A 21,733-nucleotide genomic window follows, 5' to 3' on the forward strand; every position below is an offset into this window, starting at 1 on the left:
TCCGCAGATGGAACTTGTTTATTGTGTAACAACGCCATTACACACGCTAGGGACAGGCGAGTGTCTCTTGTAGCACAGAGTGCTTAAGAGGTTGCTGAGCATGGCAGTCAACATGCTAAGTGATGTGGCTAAAAGAAAGTCCCGCCTTGTGGAGCTCTCCTGGGCAGGCCCAGTTACTTGTCCAAGATACTCTGAAAGATGAAAGACAGCAGTAATGGCAGAGCGGCAGCTTTGCTGCTAGGAAGCAAAAAAAAACTTGAAGTGTAAACAGCCAAATGTTCGGGAGTATTTGGCTCTGGGGTTTCAGTTCAGACGGAGTCAGACTACCAGCCCCAGAGCTCTCCTAGGGCCTGCGAGAGGTGCACAGTCCCTGGAGCACGGCCTGGCTCAGTAAGTGAGCAGAACAGCATTAGAGTAAAACCCAATAAACCGTCGCTGCCTGGCTCTGGGGAGCTGCGCGCAGCGTTTCCAGCGTCCGAGTGGATGGGGCCTGGGGGAAGAGTTGCTGCGTCCATGTGCCAGACTGCGCAGCACACAGGGCTTCAGGCTTTCCAGACCCGAGTGCAAGACCTGCTTCTCTTCACTGAGCCACTCAGCACCCACAGGGAGAAGATCTGGAACAGTGCCAGTAGTGAGCACACGTGCAGCAAAGACTGTTCTTGAGGGAGCCCTGCTGGAGCTGGCTGCCCTAGCCATGCAACCAGCACCATTCCGCGGGGCAAGAGGGGAGATGTGTATAAGGGGTACACAGCACTCCACGTGAGATGACCAAGCTCCACAAGGGCTCCCTGCACCGGCCTGTGGTGGGTTTGCTGGAGTCCAGGCTGAAGTAGCCTCAGACATCGGGTTCCCAATCATACTATGAGCCTGTGGGGAGAAGATGCTTCCTTCTTTCTCCCCCTTGCTGGCAACCATGTTCCCTGGGGTGCTGGGAAAAGTTATGGGCCATGCTGGAACAAGGATCAAGGGCTGCCACTGCAGGGCTGCTACCAAGGGCAGGCTAGGAGCTTGGCCAGCCAGAAGGCCATTGGAAGAGTGAAGCTGCTACTGTGTTTAACTTTTGTGTCTGTTTGGCCCTTATGTAACCCCGCATTAACTCAGGCCCAGATGCTTCAAAGCTCGTTGTGTGACAGTGCCATGGGACTCTCCATAGGGAGGTAGCTCCTTGGAGAATGGAGGCCTTTGATTATAAATGCGTGGGGGCATAATTTCTCTGTCACCCGGTATATGCCAATGAAGCCACAATCTCAACAGCATGTATCTGCTCACTCTGCAAGGGCGGTCACAAATCACACACCAGTTACACATTGAAAGGAATTGACTTCTATGGATTAGAATCTAAAATGCCACCACCTGAGGCTTTTTATATATATCAAGGATGGGCTTCCTAAATCCTCCTGGGGATTTAGATGGTCAAAATTCCCATCCACTTCGGAAATCTCAACCTAAATATATGGTGTCTCATGTCATTTAGGAGAGACACAGAAAGACAGGTAAGGAAGATGGGCAGCAACAAAGAGGGGTCCTTAAAGACAGCTGTATTCCTTTGGAGACACAGATTACTAGTATTAAGACCCTGCACAGCTGCCTACATCCCTCCACCAAACCAGCATCCACTCCTGTACTCATACCCCCTCCTAGATCCTGTGCCCTGATACCCTGCCCCAGGTCACCACCCAAAACCTCTCCCACAAGTCACAACATCCTCCCAGACTCTTCACCCACTCCTTTAGCCCTCCTCTAGGGCAGAATATACTCCTGTGAACATACCCCCTCCCAGACCCTGCCCAGTTCACAATCCCTTCACCCAAACTCCCTCTCAGGCTCCCCCTCCTACCCAGTTTCCTGCACTCCAGTCTCTTACTCTGAGCCCCATTCTGCACCCAGGCCCCACATCCCCTCCGTAGAGAAGTGCAGCCCTTGAGCACTTATCAAAAATTATTGCTGACCCCCATTCTGAGGCCTGATCTAATTCCCATTAAAATCAACGGAAAGACTGCATCTATCCATCCTTGTGGCCTGGCACTCAAGTACAATGATGCTATCATAATCAATAGGGCACTACACCTATAGGAAGTAGGGAAAGGCTATTATTTCCAAAGAACAGATGGGAAACTGAGGCATGGAGCAAGTAAGTGACTTGCCCAAGGTCTCAGGGAATCCAAGGCAGAGCAGGGAACTGAATGTGGGTTTTCCAAATACCAAGTCACTGCTATAACCGCTGGGCTATTCTTCTTGGTGGCCCTGGCTTGAGCTACATTAGCACAAGTCCAGCTACCCAGAAAGGGAAGAGAGGAGGCATCACAAATCAAGACCAAAACACAAGGAGCAAAGCTGCAGCCAAGTTACCTGGCGATCAACATGGACGCTGCTGGGGCCAAATGTGGTGGTCCCATAGCTAGTGACATAATAGTGAGCAGCAGGCGGGGGCCGCGGAACTTCCAGGTCACTTGGAACTGAAAGGAAAAAGACATTGGCCCACCATGCAACAGAGCAACCCCCACCCCACCGACACATTCGCTCATCGCTCCTCACAAGGGACGCAACTGGCAGCTGGTGCCAGCTGGCAAAGCTCCCTGGACATCATGTAGCCAAGGTGAATTATACCGGCTGTGGATCTGACCTGGAACGTGGGAGGTGGGGAGGCAGGAACACAGGGATGTCTGTTGTAAGGAAAGAGCCAGGAGCCAGCAAGAGCTGGCTGCCTAGTCACCAAGGGGTTTACATAAAAAAGAGTGGGGGAAAAACTGCTCCGAAAAATGCGGAGTTTATTAGCAGCAGCCTTTAAGACAGGGGAGCTGCTGGTTGGCGACAGATTGCAGGACACTGCATTGTGAGGCCTTTTACAGACAGGGATCCTAAGAAAATATAGGTTATGGGGGTCAGGACAGAGCTGGAAATAGAACCCAACTAGCCCAATTCCCAGGCCGTGGGTTGGTTGTAACCAGGAGATCATGGTTATCATTTACAGTTGTGCACTTGACCCAACCGAGATCAGGGTGCCATTATGCTAGGCATTGTGCAAACCCTGTGAATGATGGTCCCTGCCCCAAACAGCTGTGATCGACATAGACCAGAGAGACACGGGAAGTATTAGCAACCCTGCTGTACAGAAGGGCAGGCACGGCACAGGAAGATGACTCAGTATGTCTACGCAGTACTAAAGAACAGCAGCTGGTCCCACTTAGCTGACATGCACGCAGGATCCAGGGCTGGAAAAATGCCAGACAGACATTTGGGTGACTGGAACCTGGGCGGGGCAAGGGGTGGGAGGGCTCCAGAGTTCCAGCTCCTTCCTGAATGTCTACACAGCAATTTTTGTCCCTGTAGCATGAGACCCCACGACCCAGGCCAGCCACAACCATGCTGTGGGGCTTCTATCCCTGCATAGACAAACAGTGACTGTTTGTCCCCAGGAAATCATTTTGTCTTCATCTTGTGGGTTAAAGTAGCCTCTGTGCTATAGCAGGATTACAACTCTCTGCCCTTACCTTTGGGTAAAAGCAGCTCAGTTCGAAACCGCTGGCCACACGTTCCACAGGTTTTAATTTCTTCCTTCGTTCTTAAAATAAAAGCAAAAGACAGACACCAATTAACAAAGCATCACTCAACACCTCTGCAGCCACAGAAGATTCTTTGGCGTTCAAAAGGAGCCGTTTCTGAACTGATCTTTCTAGACTGCTATGGACCAAAACAGAAGATGGTGCCCAGTCTCTAGAGCAGTGTTTCTTAACCATTTTGAGACCACGGAACACCAAACAATAATATTTTTATGCAGAACATCTATGAAAATTTTCTTCAAAAGACAGACAGACAGACTGACCGACCAACCCAAACAGCAACACATGCAGCAAGACCAAACTGAAGTAATTTAATCAGGTATCCTAGCAGTGAAGTAGTAACATTGTATCTGGCTTTAATAACAGAAAATATATAGATGTGCCATACATGGCCGTTGTGGCATGCCTGCGAGTTGTTCATGGGACACCAGTGGTCCACCGAGGACAGCTTAAGAAACACGGCTCTAAAGGGAAGGTTTTGCACTAGCCTGTGAGAGCTGCAGTTCATTCCCAGTTCTGTCACGGGCTTCCTCAGAGACCTTTGCCGAGCCACAGGAAACAAAGGCTACTTACCGGCAATGGAGCCCTATGTATATTCCCACTTGTGGGAGAACAACGCCCATGCCAAAGCCAGTGGCAATAGGTAGAAGTGGTTGTAAGCCTCTTCCATGCCTACATCGTGGAGCATGGTCATCAACGGCCTATTCACCACTCCGCCATGGCCAGTCCCAAGCCCAGATGGGAAAGGAGGAGGGTTGGCATAGGACTGGTGCCCCCATCCTTGAAGGTAATCCCAGCTACAGAAACATTGACAACAGTGGAAATAGGGGAGTAGGAATATGCAGAGATCACTCCAAGGAGGACTACACATTTTCAAAGGTGGGTGTTCAAATACAGATGTAGGGTCCCATTTCACAAAGGGCTCAGTCTTGGCCTAATTCTCTTCCCACTGAAGTCACCATCAACACCGAGAGGAGCAGAGTGAGGCCACACTCAGTGCTTTTGAAAAATTCCACCTTAAATCCTTCTTTGGACACTGCCATCGAGGTGGATCCATTTTCAGAAGCACTCAATTCCCAGTAAGGTCAATGAGACTTCAGAGGTACTCGGCCTGCGTGCAAGCCGGCCTGCGTGCAAGCCAGCCTGCGTGCAAGCCAGCCTGCGTGCAAGCCAGCCTGCTTTATTTGGGTGCCTTAGTATGGATTTAAGGCCTGATTGAACAACACTTCTGTGTAGAATTACTTCGCTGTCTGGGGCAGCGGCTGTCGGTTCTGTTTGCACAGCACTGAGCACAGTGGGGCCCATGACTAGGGCTTCTTAGAGTGACTGCAATATAAATAATAAAGTCAAGCACACATTAATGGGCTTTGCTGAATAGCCGTTTAAGTTACAAATGATGGGACCCAAGTTTGTACACTTTGTCCTTAGCCATGTGGTGCTTGTCTTTCCTTTTTGGTAGTTAGGGTAGGTGTGCTGCACTGATGTGTCATGAGGATTCAGGCTTCTGTCATGTGACCTGCACTGCTCTGATGGAAGGTATTACAGACATGGAAAATGTGTCTTTTTTTGTACAGCTGATTGCCATTTCGGTTGTGGTAGCACCCAGACTCCCACCACTGGAGTTTCCTATAGCTAAAACATGTTGTGGGACCTACGTACACAGTGTTTTTGTCATCCACATCTGGCCAGAAAAATTCTGCAGGACATCCCTCTGTTCGACAAGGTGTCTTCATGCACATGTGGAGACCAGGCCACTCCTCGGAGAGCTTCTGGATGATGAAGATGATCGCCATGACAAAATCCCATGTGACCTGGAATTCTTTAGATGAACAAGGGAGGAATGGGCTGCCTTTAATCATCACAGTCCCCCAGACAGAGTTAGCCACCCGAAACCACAAGGGTTTAGGGTGAGCAAGAATTACTTGTTATCTGGGTTATAGGCAATTACACCAGCTGGTTTCTTTCCAGCCAACCCAGACTCAATGCCCTTTCAGAGCAAATAAGAGTTGAACTGAAAAACAATCCCCCAAGCCCCCATAGTGTTTTTTGCTTATCAATACCAAGCAGCACCAGAAATGGACCAGAATCCCATGGTGTTCTGCATAAACAGGCGCAACATGTACAAGACAAAAAGATGGTCCCAACTGCACAGATCCTACAGCCTCAAGCTTGTATTAAAAAGCATTTTTTTCTGCTTTTATTCCCATGACAGAATGTGAAGCTCTTCTTTCTCCTAGAGCACCAGAAAATTGGTAGGACTCAGACACCAAGGATACATCTACACAACCAGGGAGATTGACCTGTTCAGGGTCGATCTTCTGGGGTTCAGTTTTGCATGCATAGTGGGGACATGTCAAACTGAACTAGCAAGGGTCAACAGTCAACCCCTGTATTCCTCATTCTTGCAAGGAGTAATGGAGGTCGATGGGAGAATTTCTCCCACCGACCTCCCTCAGTGAGGCTGGCCAGATAAGTCAGTCATGGACACATTGATTCCAACTACACAATTGCCCTAGCTGGACCTTATGTATCTATGATCCACTTAAGGGTCTAGTGTAGATCTGACACAGACATTGAGCAATTTGGGTAGGAGGGAGGGTTTAAAACCCGCTAGGAAGTGATATTCGTGCCAGACAGTCTCTGTAGCTCAAACAGCAAGATGAGATGTTCTCTTTGTGAAGGCTTCTACTTCACTCTCCTCTTTGGAGGGCTGAGAAAATTCTTTCTCCAACCCTTCAGGAAGAAGAGGGCAAATGAGAGTTGAGGCTATCGGTCCTCCCACTAAAGTAAAACATAAAACTAAAGGAAAACCACCAACAAGTTTACTTGGAATCTTTGAAAAATCTCAATTAGATCTTAAAATGGGGTTGTGGTCTCACCCAGACTAGGGCCACCATATCTCCCTGTCCCAAATACAGGACCGGGAGATGGGGGTGGGAGGGTGGCTACTCTAAGCCCCTGGGAGCCAGGAAGGAGGCGCCAGCTGCCGGCACTCCCTGAGAGCCCCTGGGGAGTGTCAGCTGCCAACCTCTCTGGGAGCCTGGGGAAGCAACAGCTGCCCACACTCCCCCAGCTTCCCCAAGGCTGGGTGGGGGTGGGGACCAAATACTGGACAATTAGTCTCTTTTAAAAAAAAACCAGGATGCCTTTTTGGCATCCCACATAGGAGACCATCCCATCCAATACAGGACAGATGGTCACCTTAACTCAGTCCCGCCCCATGAAGTTTATTTTGAGAGATGCGCTGCGAGATCCTGATAGTATTAAGATCTTGGGAACACCCAAACCTTTAAGAAGGTGGAAGTTCTGTTAATCAGGGTTTTCCCGAGTTACAGAGAGAAGCTCCAGCAGAACAGGCCAGGCCAGGGGAAGTCAGGTTCTCTGTAGCCTGTGGAGCTTCAGAAGATGCAACCCTTGAAAAAACAGCCACTGAGGCTAACCAAGCGTCAGTAAGCCGGAATCATGCTGTCCATGCACTGGCTGTACACTGAAAGTGTCACCAGCATGCAACACAGGGGTTGGGTATTTTTTGGTATTTGCATGTAGTGCAAGTGGACAACTACCCTCCACTACCTGGGGACACCAAAGAGAACACGCTCAGAAGAGAAATTCATGCCGGGACTTCAGTCTCACCTGTCCTTTGCACTGGCTTTCTGCTCCGGAGTTCAATATAACTGTAACCCCTCTGGTTATTCTCTTTGATCAGCAAGGGTTTGCCACTGCAAATGAGCAAGCACATGACCTTTGCAACCCAGTGGGCTGAGTAGAAGGAACAAGCTTTCACCATGAGCCTGCAATGAGAGAGAGAGAGAGACCTCAGCCAAAGGAGTTAAATCTTGTAATACAACTCAAACTTTCCAGATGCAGCACAGAGAATTACTTCCCTGGGATTCAGCTTAGAAGTTACAGAATGCCAGGGAAAGAAATCAAACCAGCCTGAGAAGTTCCACACCAGTTCTGGAAACAACCATAACCTGGTTGCCTTTAAGTAAACATTTCCTTTCTACTCGCATATCTATATGAGACGGCCAGGAGATTTACTGGACTCATTCCAGCTGCTTAGGATCAATTGTGTCTGTCTTCTCTGCATCAGCCACACAAAGACCCTGCAGACTGCAATTGTTCTCAGTTGAAAAGAATTTCTCTTCCTCCCTTTGGCTTACCTCTCTCTCTCTCTCTCTCTCTCTCTCTCTCTCTCTCTCACACACACACACACACACACACACACACACACGAGAGAGAGAGAGAGAGAGAGAGAGAGAGAGATGCCTCTAAGGGTTAACCCTTTACTGGCATTTATTCATGACCCTGTCCTTTTCATTTACTCAGCGATAGTCAGCACAAAGGCTCTGGAATATGTCTTCTATGTATCTGTGATATGTGGCACTAAAACGCTATGCAATTTAATTATTAACCAATCAGAATGTCTTTAACTATGCTATTAACCAATTGGAGTTGACAGGCTACTAATACGTGGTCAGTCATTTTATGTGAGAGAGAGAGACAGAGTGTGTATACACAAAGATTTAGTATGTCTGATAGAGTAAATGTACACACAATGTTTCCCATCATGCTGTTTAATTATGAATAGCTAGCATGCCTTTGGATCTTCAACAGAGGGCATCTCGCTGCACACAAGATCTGATGGGAAACTGTTTAACCTTGCAAGGCTGAGAGCTAAGACTAAGGTGCGAGAAATCCTCATCAGAGACATGCTGTTCGCAGACGATGCTGCTGTAGTGTCTCACACAGAAGACCAGCTTCAAAAACTGCTGGATCGGTTCTCCAAAGCGTGCAAGGACTTTGGGCTTACCATCAGCCTAAAGAAGACAAATGTACTTGGTCAAGATGTTGCTGAATCCCCATCAATCAGCATTGACAACTATACGTTAGAGGTTGTCCACGAGTTCATTTACCTCGGGTCCACCATCACTGACACCCTGTCGTTGGACACTGAGCTAAATAGGAGGATCGGAAAAGCGGCCACAACTCTGTCCAGACTCAGCAAGAGTGTGTGGAACAACAACAAGCTGTACACTCACACCAAAATGCAAGTCTACAGAGCCTGCATCCTCAGCACCCTCCTTTATGGCAGCGAGACTTGGACCCTGTATGCCCGCCAGGAAAAGAGGCTGAACGTCTTCCACTTGCGCTGCCTCAGGCGCATCCTTGGAATATCATGGAAGGACAGAGTTACCAACACCGCCGTCCTCGAGCAAGCTGGAATCCCAACCATGCACACCCTCCTCAGGCAGCGTCGGCTCCGCTGGCTTGGCCACGTCCACAGGATGAACGATGGAAGGATTCCAAAAGACATCATGTATGGTGAGCTAGCCTCTGGCAAAAGCCCCCCCGGCACCCCCAGTTGCGTTACAAAGATGTCTGCAAGAGAGACCTCAGAGAGGTAGACATCGAGCTGGACAACTGGGAAGAACTAGCAGACGACCGCAGCAGATGGAAGCAGGGGTTACACAAGGGCCTTCAGAAGGGCGAGTTGAAGATCAGACAGTTAGCAGAGGAGAAGCGAGCACACAGAAAGCACAATAAGGACTTGCCAGACACCCACTACATCTACAAGAGATGCAGCAAGGACTGTCACTCTCGTGTGGGTCTTTATAGTCACAATAGACGCTGTAAATGAAGTCTTAAATTGAAACTTTAAAGGGCGCGATCCATAGTCTGTGCAGACTGAAGGATGCCTACTACTACTACTTAGTTAGTACTGTAGTAAATGAAACAGTTCACAGTATTGTGGCTCTTTTGGGTTATGCTGATCATTTGACTCCTGAACCACTGAGGACGGAGTATCACTGCACTCAACTCTCATGGGGATCAGCCAATACACAATAACAAAGGCTCGCATTCTGTGTGCGCGCGCGTGTCACATGCACACCAACCCCTTATTTGTCTCTTTTTCCTGCCAGCTTTTTGTTCCCTTGCAGCCTTGGGAAGGCCAGACCCAGAAGCTTCTCCCTAAAGTTAATAGCTGCCCTCTGCAGTGGAGTCTGTGGGTGCTTGGCATATGGTGGGCCGCTAATAATCCCACAGGGAAGCCCAAATATTATTAGTACAGATGGATTCATACATGCATCTGGGGTAGTGCCTCTTTCTTGCTCGCCCGCTGTTGACGCAGCAAGATGACACTGATTTGAACAAGCTATCTTGCCCATATGCATCCAGTGGGTACAGATCACTTCTTTATGCAGAGTTAGAGACTTTAGAATGGACTGTGGAGTCTGCTGCTAATTTTCTGGAAAGGAAGAAATGCCTTGGGCTCTACTACAGCATTCAGCAACGAGGCCCAGCTTCAGCACCAGTTAACATATACCACTCCTCCAGTGCTCTAAAAGATGCATGAATTGCGGGTTGGTAGCCAATTAAAACAAAAAAAGCTATCACTAAAACAAGATGCGACACATGCTTCTCCCTTACGGGAGAGGCTCAAAGACCAAACAGGCGACAGATGCGTAGTAAAGGTGCTTAATGCACTCAGACACTCCAGTGGCAGGTGCATCTGCAAGGCCTCAGCTAAGCTCATAACCTCATTGGGCCCAGAGCAGTCCACACCCAAAGATAGTTCCACAATAGGCAAACAGAGGACGAATTATTCTTCCCATTTCACAGATGGAAAACTGAGGCTCCAAGAGATGAAGTTACTTGCCCAAGGTAGCAAAAGGAACCTGTGGCAGACTTGGGAATTGAACCCAGATCTCTTGACATCCTAGCCAGGGCCTTAACCACTAGGCCAACTTCCTTTTGATGACTATCATTTAATTCATTTGTTTACACTAGTACCAAGCATATGCTTCCCCAACTGACAAGCAGCAATGCAGGGCTCCCAGTGCAGGACATGCAGACAGGCAGCAGCATATGGTTCAGGCAAGGGAGCTGCTCATTACCTTTGGAAGAAGCCCTCTGGGATCTCAGGTGAGAAGTAGGCCCGGATGTGGAGATCCTCTGGATGATCGCCGCCCCATCTCTCAGAAACCTCCTTGCTCTGGTTGAGGTATGTGGGAAACAAGTAACAGGCCTCACCATGGTCCTGCGTTGTTTCCCATGGCTTCCCTGGAACAAACTCCCTGGCCCCTGGATTGAGGTTCTTGACATTCCTCACCTCCAGGCAGATCTCAAAGTGCTCCAGCAGACTGAATAGCTTCCCCTTCTTGGTCTTGTGCCCCACCATCTCCTCAAAGACATCCTTCTTTCCTTCCGAGTAGAGCTGGTGCTTGACCAAGGCTCGCATGGCTCGCTGGCACAGCATGGCCTTTGACTTAAATGTCCACACCCAGTTGGACTGGTCTCTGATGGTAGCATGTTCTCCCACCAGCAGGTCCACTGAGATGCTCTCCAGCTGCTGCACAAGGCGATACCTAACAAGGATCTGACCGGGAAGGAACAAAAGGCAAACTAGGGAACATTACCATAACGGATGCAGGTTTGTGTAGGTTTTCCCATCACCTTCCTATTTGAGGACTTCGTAACTGAAACAGAGACTAAGCAGCTCAGCCAAGATCACAGGTGAAGCCTGTAGACTTAGTTCTCCCAAGTCCTCAGCTGGTACCCTCCGTCCTCCTGACCTCATTTCCCTGCAACACACCAGACACCCCCAGCAACAGCAGGGAATGGAACCAGGTTCCTTCTACACAGCCCACACTGGTAGGAGGTAAACAGGATCTTGGCCATAACTGAAGTGAAGCTGATAAAAGTCTATTTAAAAAGGGGTATGGGAATGAGAGGAAATCCAAATCAAATTTGTTCATTAGTGTATGTCCGATGGCTCCAAGAGACCAGCAAGAGGTTCATCTTGGCAAGCTGGTAAAAGTTAGTATCTGCTGGCAGGGAGGCCTCAGTCCAGTTCCTAGCAGACCATGTCCACTTCACAGTGGTTAGACATGGGGACTGGAATTCAGGACTCGAACAGAACACTATTGCAACCAATGAGGTGCACTGTGTCCTTGGGTATTCTGCTTGTCTTTACTTGGAATGCAGACTCTCTCACACAGGTGTCAGGATCACTTGTAAAGTCCATTGACTGACTGACCTGTGTAAGTGTAAGGGCATCTCAGAGATTTACCCCACAAATTAAGGCCAGGTGTACACTAGACATTACACTCCATTATAAATAAACGATTCTAGCTACGGCAATGGCATAGCTAGAATCGACTTATCCACAGGTGACTTTCCTAGCTGTTCTCACAGAGGGAGGTCAACAGGAGAAGCTGTTGCTTTGACCTCCCCTACTCCTCGCAACATTGAGGAGTACAGGCATCGACAGTCGAGCCAACAGAGTTCAATTTTGTGGATCCTTGCGGGGGAGGGGAGGGCACTGAGTTAGAGTGGGGGAGGGGGTGGACGTGCCTGGCTATGGGGGAGTGGAGGGAGATGTAGTTAGAGTTGGGGACTGGGGCTGCCTATCTCGCGGGGAGTGGAAGGGCATGGAGCTACATACTATACATTTATTTTTACCTATTTATACATCTAGATCCGGTTGGTTGGTTGGTAGAGTAGGTAGGTACTTGGCTCTTTGCACTCTCTCTGTGGCTCTTCATCCCTAACTGGTTGGCCACCCTGCCCTAAGGCATAGCTTTTCTTTGAGGCTTGTTCTTTCCAAACCCACCCGTCACTCTCCTGCCTGGACAGTGGTTCAGAGGGTGGCAGGAAACAGACTACACAGGGTGCTGCTTCCCAGAGGAATAATCTAGTCAGGGAGGGAGGGTTCTGCTAGTCCCCTTGCTCACCTTGAACATGGTTATCAGAAAGGCTGGCCGGAGAAAGACCATGTTTTCCAGCTGCTTGATTTCTTCATACCATATAATCAGCCCAATGCGGTGGAGGTATCTCAGGATGTCCTGGAAAAGCTCTCTGCTCAGATGAGCCAGGTGCTCCCGATGGGTGATTTCACTAAGTAAGTGGTTGAGGTCCATCATGCCTACATAGAGAACATGGTCACATGGGAACTACTAATGCAAAGTTTCAAACAGCCTGAAATGCCAGTGCGTGGGGCCTGGAAGGAGGCAATGTACATCACTGAGCTGAGCAAATCCCATTCCAGGTCAAAAGAAAATTCTGGCAGAACTGGGCCCAGGAATTCCCAAGCAAAGGGGATGCTCAGTGCCTTGATTTGCGTAACATTACCCAGCACGCTTTTCCAACTTACAGCTATGTCACTGCCGTGCTGGGGCAGAAGCACTTTGAACAAGCAGAGATGTGCATATGCACTTGCACAGGCACATAGATCCATACCAGTCTCCTTGAAATATTTACTGACTTACACAGACCTCCCTCATACAGAGTTACTCCTGCAGACCTTACTCAGACCAGTAGCCCTGCTGAAGTCTAACTATTTGCATGGGGAAGTGTTTGAGAAACAGGCTCTCATTGGCTGGACACTGCCTCTAAGGCAGTAGTTCTCAACTTTTTTTTTTTTTTTTTTTAAAATAAAGTACCCCTTTTTCATCATCATCATCATCATCATAATACATACCCCCAGTACCCACAATTTTCAGACATGCAAAGGTTTTTCTACCATTGCAACACAATTGTTTAAACAACTTAAGTGTAACTGCTTGATTGGAAGAAATTTCTTATAGGCAATAAACTTGCCATTGTACTTGTGATTGTGCAAAGAGGATAAATAAATAATTAGATGAACATGAAATAAGTCCAATTTTTTATTCATACGTATGCATGTTTTTATGCAGACATCAATGAACAGTGATCAATGAAATTACAAGAAAAATTATAATTGATTTCATTCAAAATTTGATCTTGTTCGGATGAAAACAAACGTTCAAACCTAGTTTTCAAACTGCTGAGTGCCACAGTTAAATCAATGTTTCTGATACAGTTTCCTGTGTACTGCCCTCTTGCAAATCTGCAGCTTTCGTCTTTGTTTTCACAAGGAATCAGTCCATTTAAAACCCTTTCAGTTGTAATTATAAAAACTAAACTAAAATTGTACAAATAGCAATTACATCACTGACTTCAGATAACAAGCATAGCATTCCAGAGCCAGGCACCCCCAGCCCCTTGCTTTAACCCAATTCCCCCCTCCCCTCATTCAGAGCCAGGCACCCCCAGCCCCCTGCTTTAACTCAATCCCCCATCCTCTCCTCCAGGGCCAGTCAGCCCATGCCCTCCCCACTCTAACCCAATCCCTATGCCCACTGTAATCCAGTGCTGGCGACTCACCAGAGCCACTGCCACCATCACCACTGACGTGCACTTCTCCCTCCAAGCGCTAGGGAGGGACATGTGCACAGAGCAGCACACAGCGCTCCCACGACTCTGCACATTTTATTGTTCAAAGAACGCCGTACGGCTCTTTCGTGTACCCCTCAGGGTACGCATACCGCACATTGAGAAACACTGCTCTAAGGAACTTAACGCAGCTCAGTCTAGCGCAAGTTAAAAGAAGAATCAATGTGTTTACTAGCAGTTAACTTGCAGCGGAGACTGATGATATGGGCTGCTGCTTTTCCCTTACTCTGCACAGTGCAGGAAGAGAAAATCCACACCTGGGGACTGGAGCCTCCTGCCTGGAGCACTGAGAGGCCATTTCAGCCCCCATTCCATTTTTCGCATTCCCCCTGGCTCCAAAGGCTGAGTCAGTGGAAGCGGGCATAAGAAAGAGCCACACCGCAGCCAGGATATGCTGTCTGCCCCGCCCCCACCCGCAACTTCTCAGTTACAAACACTGCTTCATTCCCAATGGTGCCGAGCAGTGGCACATCACGTTGACTTCAGTGGAGCAGCGAATGCTCAGCTCTTGTGAGCATCTAATTTATCTCGTTCTCTTTACTCTTCATCTCTAGACTCTGTCCATGGTGGGCTAGTTTAGAACATCATTAGGACAGCCATGTGTAGGGACAGTGCTGCTGTGTTACTGGCCGGGGACAACAGGGTTCCATGCCTCCTCCTTCCTAGGCATGCAGTGAAATCACAGCCCCCACCACGAGTCATGCAGAGACCAAGACAGGAATAAAGGGAAGGCAGAATTGACTAGATATAGTTAAATACTAGTACTCTGCCCTGCAACAACACAGAGCTTGCTTCCCAGTCTCTCACCCAATAGCATGCAGCGTCTGCGACTGCTACAGGTCACCCCCTGCTTAGCTCCTAGGACCTAGACCATGTTGAATCTCTGAACTGCCAATGGAATAGAGAGCAGTGAATTTCTTGGGCAGTAGAGGGAGTCATTGGCCAGCCCTCCTTAACCAAAACGATGGTGGCTGTGGATTGGCACCTAAAGCAGTGACCTCTCAGTGAGGAAGGTGGTGGGGGAAAAGGGAATGCCTAGTGATACTTACCATGTTCTGCTGTCTCCTCACTGTGCACAATATCTACAACTGCAGCTTCCACTTCTTTATAGACAGGGGGCAGCACTCGGATAACATTAGGAAATATTTCTTCATTCTTGACATGCTCCAAAATAGTAGTTTCAAGTTTTTTAATATCCCAATAGTCAGTGCAGTTGACAGGAACAAGGTCTAAAATCTGGAATGAAAATAAAAACCAGAATCCAACAGCACTTCAGTACTACAGAACACTTGGGGTACATGGGCAAGCTGGACTCGGGGGTGGGAAGGGGATATGATTTTTTTCCTTCATACATGTCGGGTTATTATTTGATTAAATATAGTTAGAAAGAGTTGCAGGCATCTGCCCTCCAGCTGTCCCCACTTCCAAGCAATTGTTGTCATTTCACCATCAGACTTTCCAATATACAGTTTTAAAATGTTTTTCTCTTGTTGCTGTGCAAGAGACCCAGGCAAAAAGAGAAACTGACTACACACAGGAGCCAGGGAAGCTGACCAAACATAATAAATAGTCAACTGATGAAAAAGATTTTCGTTGATGAAGTGGAATGTTAAAAAGTCACAGAGAAAAATGGCAACAAAAGACCTTCCCAAGTATTACTGTCGGTTGTATTGAAGCACAAATCAGCCAAACCCCATAGGAAAAGATGACAGGAAGCAGAAAAGCAAACTACAGCCCATATGCCAGCAGATCACATCAGACTCACATGCCATACACCTTGTCTAACTCAAGCCCTGGGAACATGTACTAATACAGTGTTTCTTAAACTATGTTGAGTGGAACATTGGTGTTCCATGAATAACTCACAGGTGTGTTGCAAGTGTCTGGCACTTTTTTGGTATCATCCACTGATGATATATATTTTCTTTTATTAAAACCAGATACAATATTACTTCTTCATTGCTCTGATACTTGATTAAATTGCATTTTGGTTTTGCTCTGTATATTGCTGTTTGGTATTTTTTGATCTGACAATTTTTTGAAGAACATTTTCATAAGTGTTCTGTGTAAAAATATTAGTGTTTGGTGTTCTGTGGTCTCAAAATGTTTAAGAAACATTCTACTAACACATAACAGGTACCACATTCCTTTCCAGGGGGTGACCAAAGCCAGATGTTGACAGGCTTCTGTTCAGTTCACAGCTCTGCCACAGACTTCCTCAGTTTCCCATCTGTAAAATGGGGTTAATAGCTCTTCACCGAACACCCCAGAGTATTGTGAGGATTAACATATTAAAGTTTGCTCCGACTACAGAGCAGCCATACATGTACCTTAACTGCATAGCAGTGTTCTAGGGGAATCTAATCTCATGGGGAGAATAAACAGCAGGCACAGAGACAGAGAACTTTACAAAATTCCCTTTTCATGAAGATGTCCCCAAGAACAAGAGATGGGTGAGTGGGAAGACAAGAGAAACACAGAGGGCATCGGGGGAAAAAACAAAACTGTGGTTTGTTAATATTAAGGCAAGCTGCACAAAATATTTTGAACTGTGAACTTGACAAAAAATTATGAACTTTGATTAAAAAAAGTGAAGGGGAGAAGTCAAAATTTGTTGCTATAATTTTCCCCCACCTGTCTCTTTTTACTCATCTTGTTTTTAAGTAAAGCAGCTCTAAGAATGGAAACTTTCACAACAGTCATCCTATAACAGCTCCTTATAGCCTTGGGAGTACCATGGACTAATGATCCAGAGATTAAATTCAAAGCAGAGACTTATTTGACCTCCCCGGGGCTGAGCACTCTAAGCTCCTTGCAGAATGGATCACATCTCCTATGGGCCCATATGCACACCTATGGTGCTGTGTAATAGCCAATCAAAAACCCTACAGTCAAGATGCAGCTCTCCATCTCCTTCAGTCTGTCCCATTGGTCCACGTAGAATTCAGACTCCTCACTGGCTTCCAGGTTGTTGATGAAGTGGGCAAGGGCTGTCTTCCTTTCTTCCAGCATGGCCTGGATCCTGCCCATGATATCCTGCTTCTTTTCTTCCACTTCCTCCTCTGTGCAACAGTCTATGTGGGTTCCCACAGGCAGGACCACAGAGTTGGGCACTCGCATGAAGAGGTTATTAATCCAAAAGCCCACCAGCTCCTGGAAAATGTCATTATTGATCTGGTACCTGGAAAAAAAAAAAATCAAACCAACCCCTCAGGCAGTTGTTATTGGTGCAGGGTGTGACCATGTGCTCTACCTCATCCTGGTACTGAACATGGCACTGACACTGAAGAGCACAAGTCTCTACAGCATAAGCTGAAGGACTTTCTTTCCCAGCTGGGATCTGTAGCAGACTCCTTTCCCTCTGTGGATAGGACAGAGAAGAAGAAAACACACTGAGCAGTGGGTTACCTCAATATCTTCCTCTGTAACAGCTGGTGTGGGACACAAACATTCTATAGGCTTGGCTCTAATGATACAGACTCACATGGGCCAAGATCAGTACAAAGCGCAGCAGCTGTTCAGTGACCTAAATAAAGGGATATGGATCTCCACCCAGGAGACTGCAGTCACATTGCAGAGAGGGTGGCAGCATGCCCAATGAATAGCACATGAGACTGCTCCTTGGGAGCCCTGAATTCTATCCCCAGCATCACTGTGGGCCCTTCGCTATATCATTTCCCTGCTCCATGCCTGTGCCTGATCTGGTGAAGTTGCGAGCTCTTCAAATGAACAGAGCATAACACTTACTTCTGAAAGTTAATGACCAGGATGACAAGGGCCTGGGGGGTGATGAACACATGGTGAGTGACGTAGTACTCCAGCTGCCCTGCAAAGTCCCAGAAGAGAAAGGTGAAGTCCTGGATGTGGAACTCGCTGATCTCAATGCCAACTGTCCGCTCCTCCTCAGACACCATCACCGCTTGCTGTTGCTTCAGGCTCTTGCATATGGTGGATTTGCCTGCCAGCGATGCTCCCAGGAACATGGTCTTTACCCTCCTGTCTTCCTCCACCTGACAGTTCTGCAGCTGGCAGAAGTAACTCAGGATCTGCTGAATGCCCCCAGCACAGACTTCACTGGGAGGCTCCCTCAGCGGGTTCCCATTTGCCTTGAACATCTTCAGCGGCCTCCCTTCAAATAGCTCTCGGGGGAGCTGGTGCAAGGCGTTATTCTGAACACAGAGCTCCTGTAAACTCACTAGCTCCACAACTGCTTGGGGGAGGGCTCGGAACAAGTTGTTGGACAGGTTGAGGTACTGGAGGCTGCCGCTGCAGGTAGCCAAGTCCTTCGGCAGATCACTGAGGCGGTTGTTGTTCAGCCGCAAGTGTCTGAGCCTGGGGAGACAGGAGAAGACCCCCTCCGGGATGAGCCGGATTTGGTTCTGATTCAGTTCCAACTTCTCCAGGTGCACCAGGCACTGGATTTCCACTGGGAAGTCTGCAATCTCATTCTTAGACAAGATCAACTTCTGTAAGCAGCGAAGCTTTGAAATCCCGGGGATGTATTTCAACTTGTTCCGGTCCAGGTTCAGGCTCTCCACTTGGGGGTTCTGCAGGACCGCAGAAGGCAGCACTCTGAGCCTCATCGTGGAGAGAGTCACTTTAGTCATGCAGTCCTCCTGCTCCTGACCTAGTGGACAGAACACTGTGAGCCTAGCTCCCAAGCATGCTCCCGCTGCTCTCCTGTCTGGAAGTCTGACTGCTCCTTCTGGGCCCTAAAGGAACATGTTGCCAGCTAGGCTCCTTTAGCAACATTAATGTCGCCCTTCTCAGCCTGACTGGTCTAACAGCTGAAACACCCTGCATCAGAAGATCCTGTAAGCGCCCATGAAAACCTGCTGCCGTGAAGCCTGGGGGCTGTTTTAGCCACACACTGGCAGTACCTGCACTGCATCCATTATGCAGCATGACCCAACCGGCTAGATAAGGAAGTGAATTTTGTCAGATTGAAGCTGCAGGGGAAGTTGAGGAGAGACAATCTCAGTAAAAATGCCAGGCTGGAAGGGGCCCTGAGAGGTCATCCAGTCCAGCTCCTTGCACTGAGGCAGGGCCAAGTAAACCCATAACATCCCAACCTACTACTACAAACCTTCAGCAGCGGGATTCCACAGCCTCCCCTGCTAGCCTATTCCAGAGCATAACTACTCTGAGGATGCGTCTACACTTGCATTCCTCTGTCGAAAGATGTATGCAAATGAGGTAAATCAAAAATGCAAATGAGGTATAAATTTATGTATTTGGCACCTTGTTTGAATATTCCAATTTTGAACGAGCTTCTTTCGAAAGAAGAAAGCTAGTGTAGACACTTGTTTCAAAAGTAAACCCCATCTTTGAAAAAATCCTTCTTCCTATTAAAGAAATTAGAATATGCAAATGAGAATATGCAAATTTATACATCATTGCATTTTATTTGCCTCATTTGCATACCCCTTTTGAAAGAGGAATGCAAGTGTAGATGCACCCTGAATGTTAGAAAGCCTTGCCTAATATCTCAGCTAAATTTCCCTTGCTGCAGATTAAGCCCATTGCTTCTTGTTCTACCTTCAGTGGACATGGAGAACAACTGATCCCTCTCCTCGTCATAGCAGCACTTAAATTACTTGACTAGGAGCAAAGCTTGGAGAGCAGCGCTCTTCCCACAATGTCAGGAGATCTCTAATGCTAGCAGCTCTGGGCACCAGGGCAATTGATTCAGGGCTGACAGAAAGGAGCAGTTCCCTCCGAGTCACCATTTGGTTTCCCTTGGGCACCTCTTGAGCCAACCACGCTCTTTGGTGGCAGGACAGGGTCACAGCGTGAAGCACGCCACTAAGGCTGTAGTCAGGCAGATGTACTAATGGCTCAGTGGGCAGGAGCTGAGGTCAAGACCTTCCCTCAGTCTCTCACTGCCCTTGAAGTCTAGGGAACCCCAGACAGATACATAATGGGACATGAGGGAGGGAAGTGGTACCTTAGTCACAGACACAAGGAGAAGCACCTTGGAACTGTTGGCAGCGTTTTAGAGGGACTAGTGTTATCTGGGTGGGAGAACCACCTTTGGGCTAGGAGGGACAAAACCCCTGAAGCAGAAGCCTGCCTAGCTGGCCACCCACAGTTCCCATACACAGGCTACCTCCAGCAGAGGGGTAAAGGCTGAGCAGATTTCTAACTCCAAGAAAACAAAACCAACTTCTCTCTTCTGCTTCCTGTATGGGCCCCAGCTGTGGTGTTCCCTTACAGGCAGGTCGGAGCTTAGGAGCTGAACTCAAATGGCTCCCCTAACAGGGCCGCAGAGGGGGGTGTTAGTCTGTAGCTGCACAAATAGTGAGACATCCTGGAACGCCTTAGAGATGAACAAATTCGTGAGGTCACGAGCTTTATAAGTTTGCTGGTCTCTAAGGTGCTACAGGACTGCTTGTGAACTCCTCCAAGGGAAAAGCCTCAGGAGCTCTCCCCCTTCACTGAGAAAGCCTCAAACACCCCTCCCCCCGCATCCTCCCCTTTCGATCTCCACAGAGGATGAAAAATTTACATCTTCCTCTCAACGCCCCCCCACTCCCCCCCCACCACACAAAGCTGCCCCTCTGCTGGGGCAACCTCTGAAACACAAAGGCAAATCTCCCATTTTCTTCCCTCCACCAGCAATGAGGAGTTTGAGGCTGGGCGGCAGCAGCAGCAGGGAAGAGGGTTGCTTGCTACTCACAGACTCTGTGCTGGGCCATGTTGTCCCTTCCAGCTCGCAGCAGCTGGATCGTTTCCGAAGCTCAAACGCTGCTTCTGCATTTCCGCCTCTTCCCCTGCCTTAGAAATGTTCTTCTGACCCCACCTACCTCCTGGCAGAAGGTGATTTCAAAATCTGGTATCATCCTCCTTGCATAAGGGACAGTATTCACTATTACACGCCCGTTTCATTCCCCACCCCTTCCCAGGACCCAGCCAAGAAAAAAAAAAAAACAACCTTTCATCACCCGGGTTTTTCATCCCACCCCGCCTCACATATTGGAAGTAATAGGAAGTAAATGAAAATAAGGTGAGGTATCTAAGACTGTGGGCTTTGGGAGGAAGTTTGGCTGCAGGCGCTGGGCTGGGCTGGGGAGTCAGAGCAGCATGGATCTCAAAGCAATCTGCAAAACCCTCTGGTGGCAGCCCCTACGCTGGTGGAGGGGGTTAGGGAGGTCTCCACATGCTGCTGCCCAGAGATGCCACTCCCACAGCTCCTATTGGCCAGTCTCCAGACAGTGAGAGCTGCAGGGGTGCTACTCGGGGCGGGGGGCAACATGCAGACACACACATCCCCCTTTCCCACGGGCTGCAGGGACATACTGACTGCTCCCAAGAGCGGCTCAGAAGGGAGGGAGGGACAGCAGACAGGGAGCCCTCTGGAGCTGACCAGTGAGGGGATTCTAGTACCACTGGCCACATGTCCCTACCCAACCCTCCTCCCCATCCCTGCTCTACCTACACCCCACCTCTTCTCTGCCCATGATCCCCTCCTCTGCTGCTGTTCCACCCATGCCCCCCTCTGCCTGATGCTTCCAGTGTGGGGGTCACAGTCCTTCCCCCCCGCAAGCAGCGCAGCCCAGGAGAGCTTGTGCTACACTCAGGCTGTGTGGGAGGCCCCCCATACTCATCAGATGTAGCATGGTGCTGATAGTGAGTCCAGGGGGACACACACAGCCCGGCTTGCTGTGCACCAACGTATCACATATTGGGCCACCTTAGGCCTACTGCTGGGACATCTCTGCACACTCCTGTGCATTGCGTGGGGCAGGGGCAAGGTGTATGCAGCCATCTCCCCCACACCAGGCACACAGAAACATGTCAGCAGCCAGCCACTTTCGGGAATGACATAGGGCCCACCAGACAAGGCATGCAAGTGCCAGCCTGCCTGAGCCCTGCTGTACTGCCATATTTTAGGGGTGGGGAGCTCATGTCAT

General features: G+C 48.7%; 1 protein-coding gene across 1 annotated transcript; it reads right to left on the minus strand.

Moving 5' to 3' along the window:
- Positions 1–5: 5 nt before the first annotated feature.
- Positions 6–18,916, minus strand: LOC142014781 (malignant fibrous histiocytoma-amplified sequence 1 homolog). Its single transcript, XM_074997880.1, has 10 exons — positions 17,568–18,916; positions 16,710–17,001; positions 14,870–15,056; positions 12,299–12,489; positions 10,460–10,941; positions 7,194–7,351; positions 5,220–5,379; positions 3,492–3,562; positions 2,350–2,456; positions 6–191 (listed from the first exon to the last, which is right to left on the minus strand). Exons 1-10 carry the CDS (start codon positions 18,425–18,427, stop codon positions 174–176), a joined length of 2,526 nt encoding a protein of 841 aa, XP_074853981.1. The 5' UTR covers positions 18,428–18,916; the 3' UTR covers positions 6–173.
- Between the last annotated feature and the right edge of the window lie 2,817 nt (positions 18,917–21,733).

This window comes from Carettochelys insculpta, chromosome 6 (assembly GCF_033958435.1).
Source record: "Carettochelys insculpta isolate YL-2023 chromosome 6, ASM3395843v1, whole genome shotgun sequence".
Classification (NCBI taxonomy): domain Eukaryota; kingdom Metazoa; phylum Chordata; order Testudines; family Carettochelyidae; genus Carettochelys; species Carettochelys insculpta.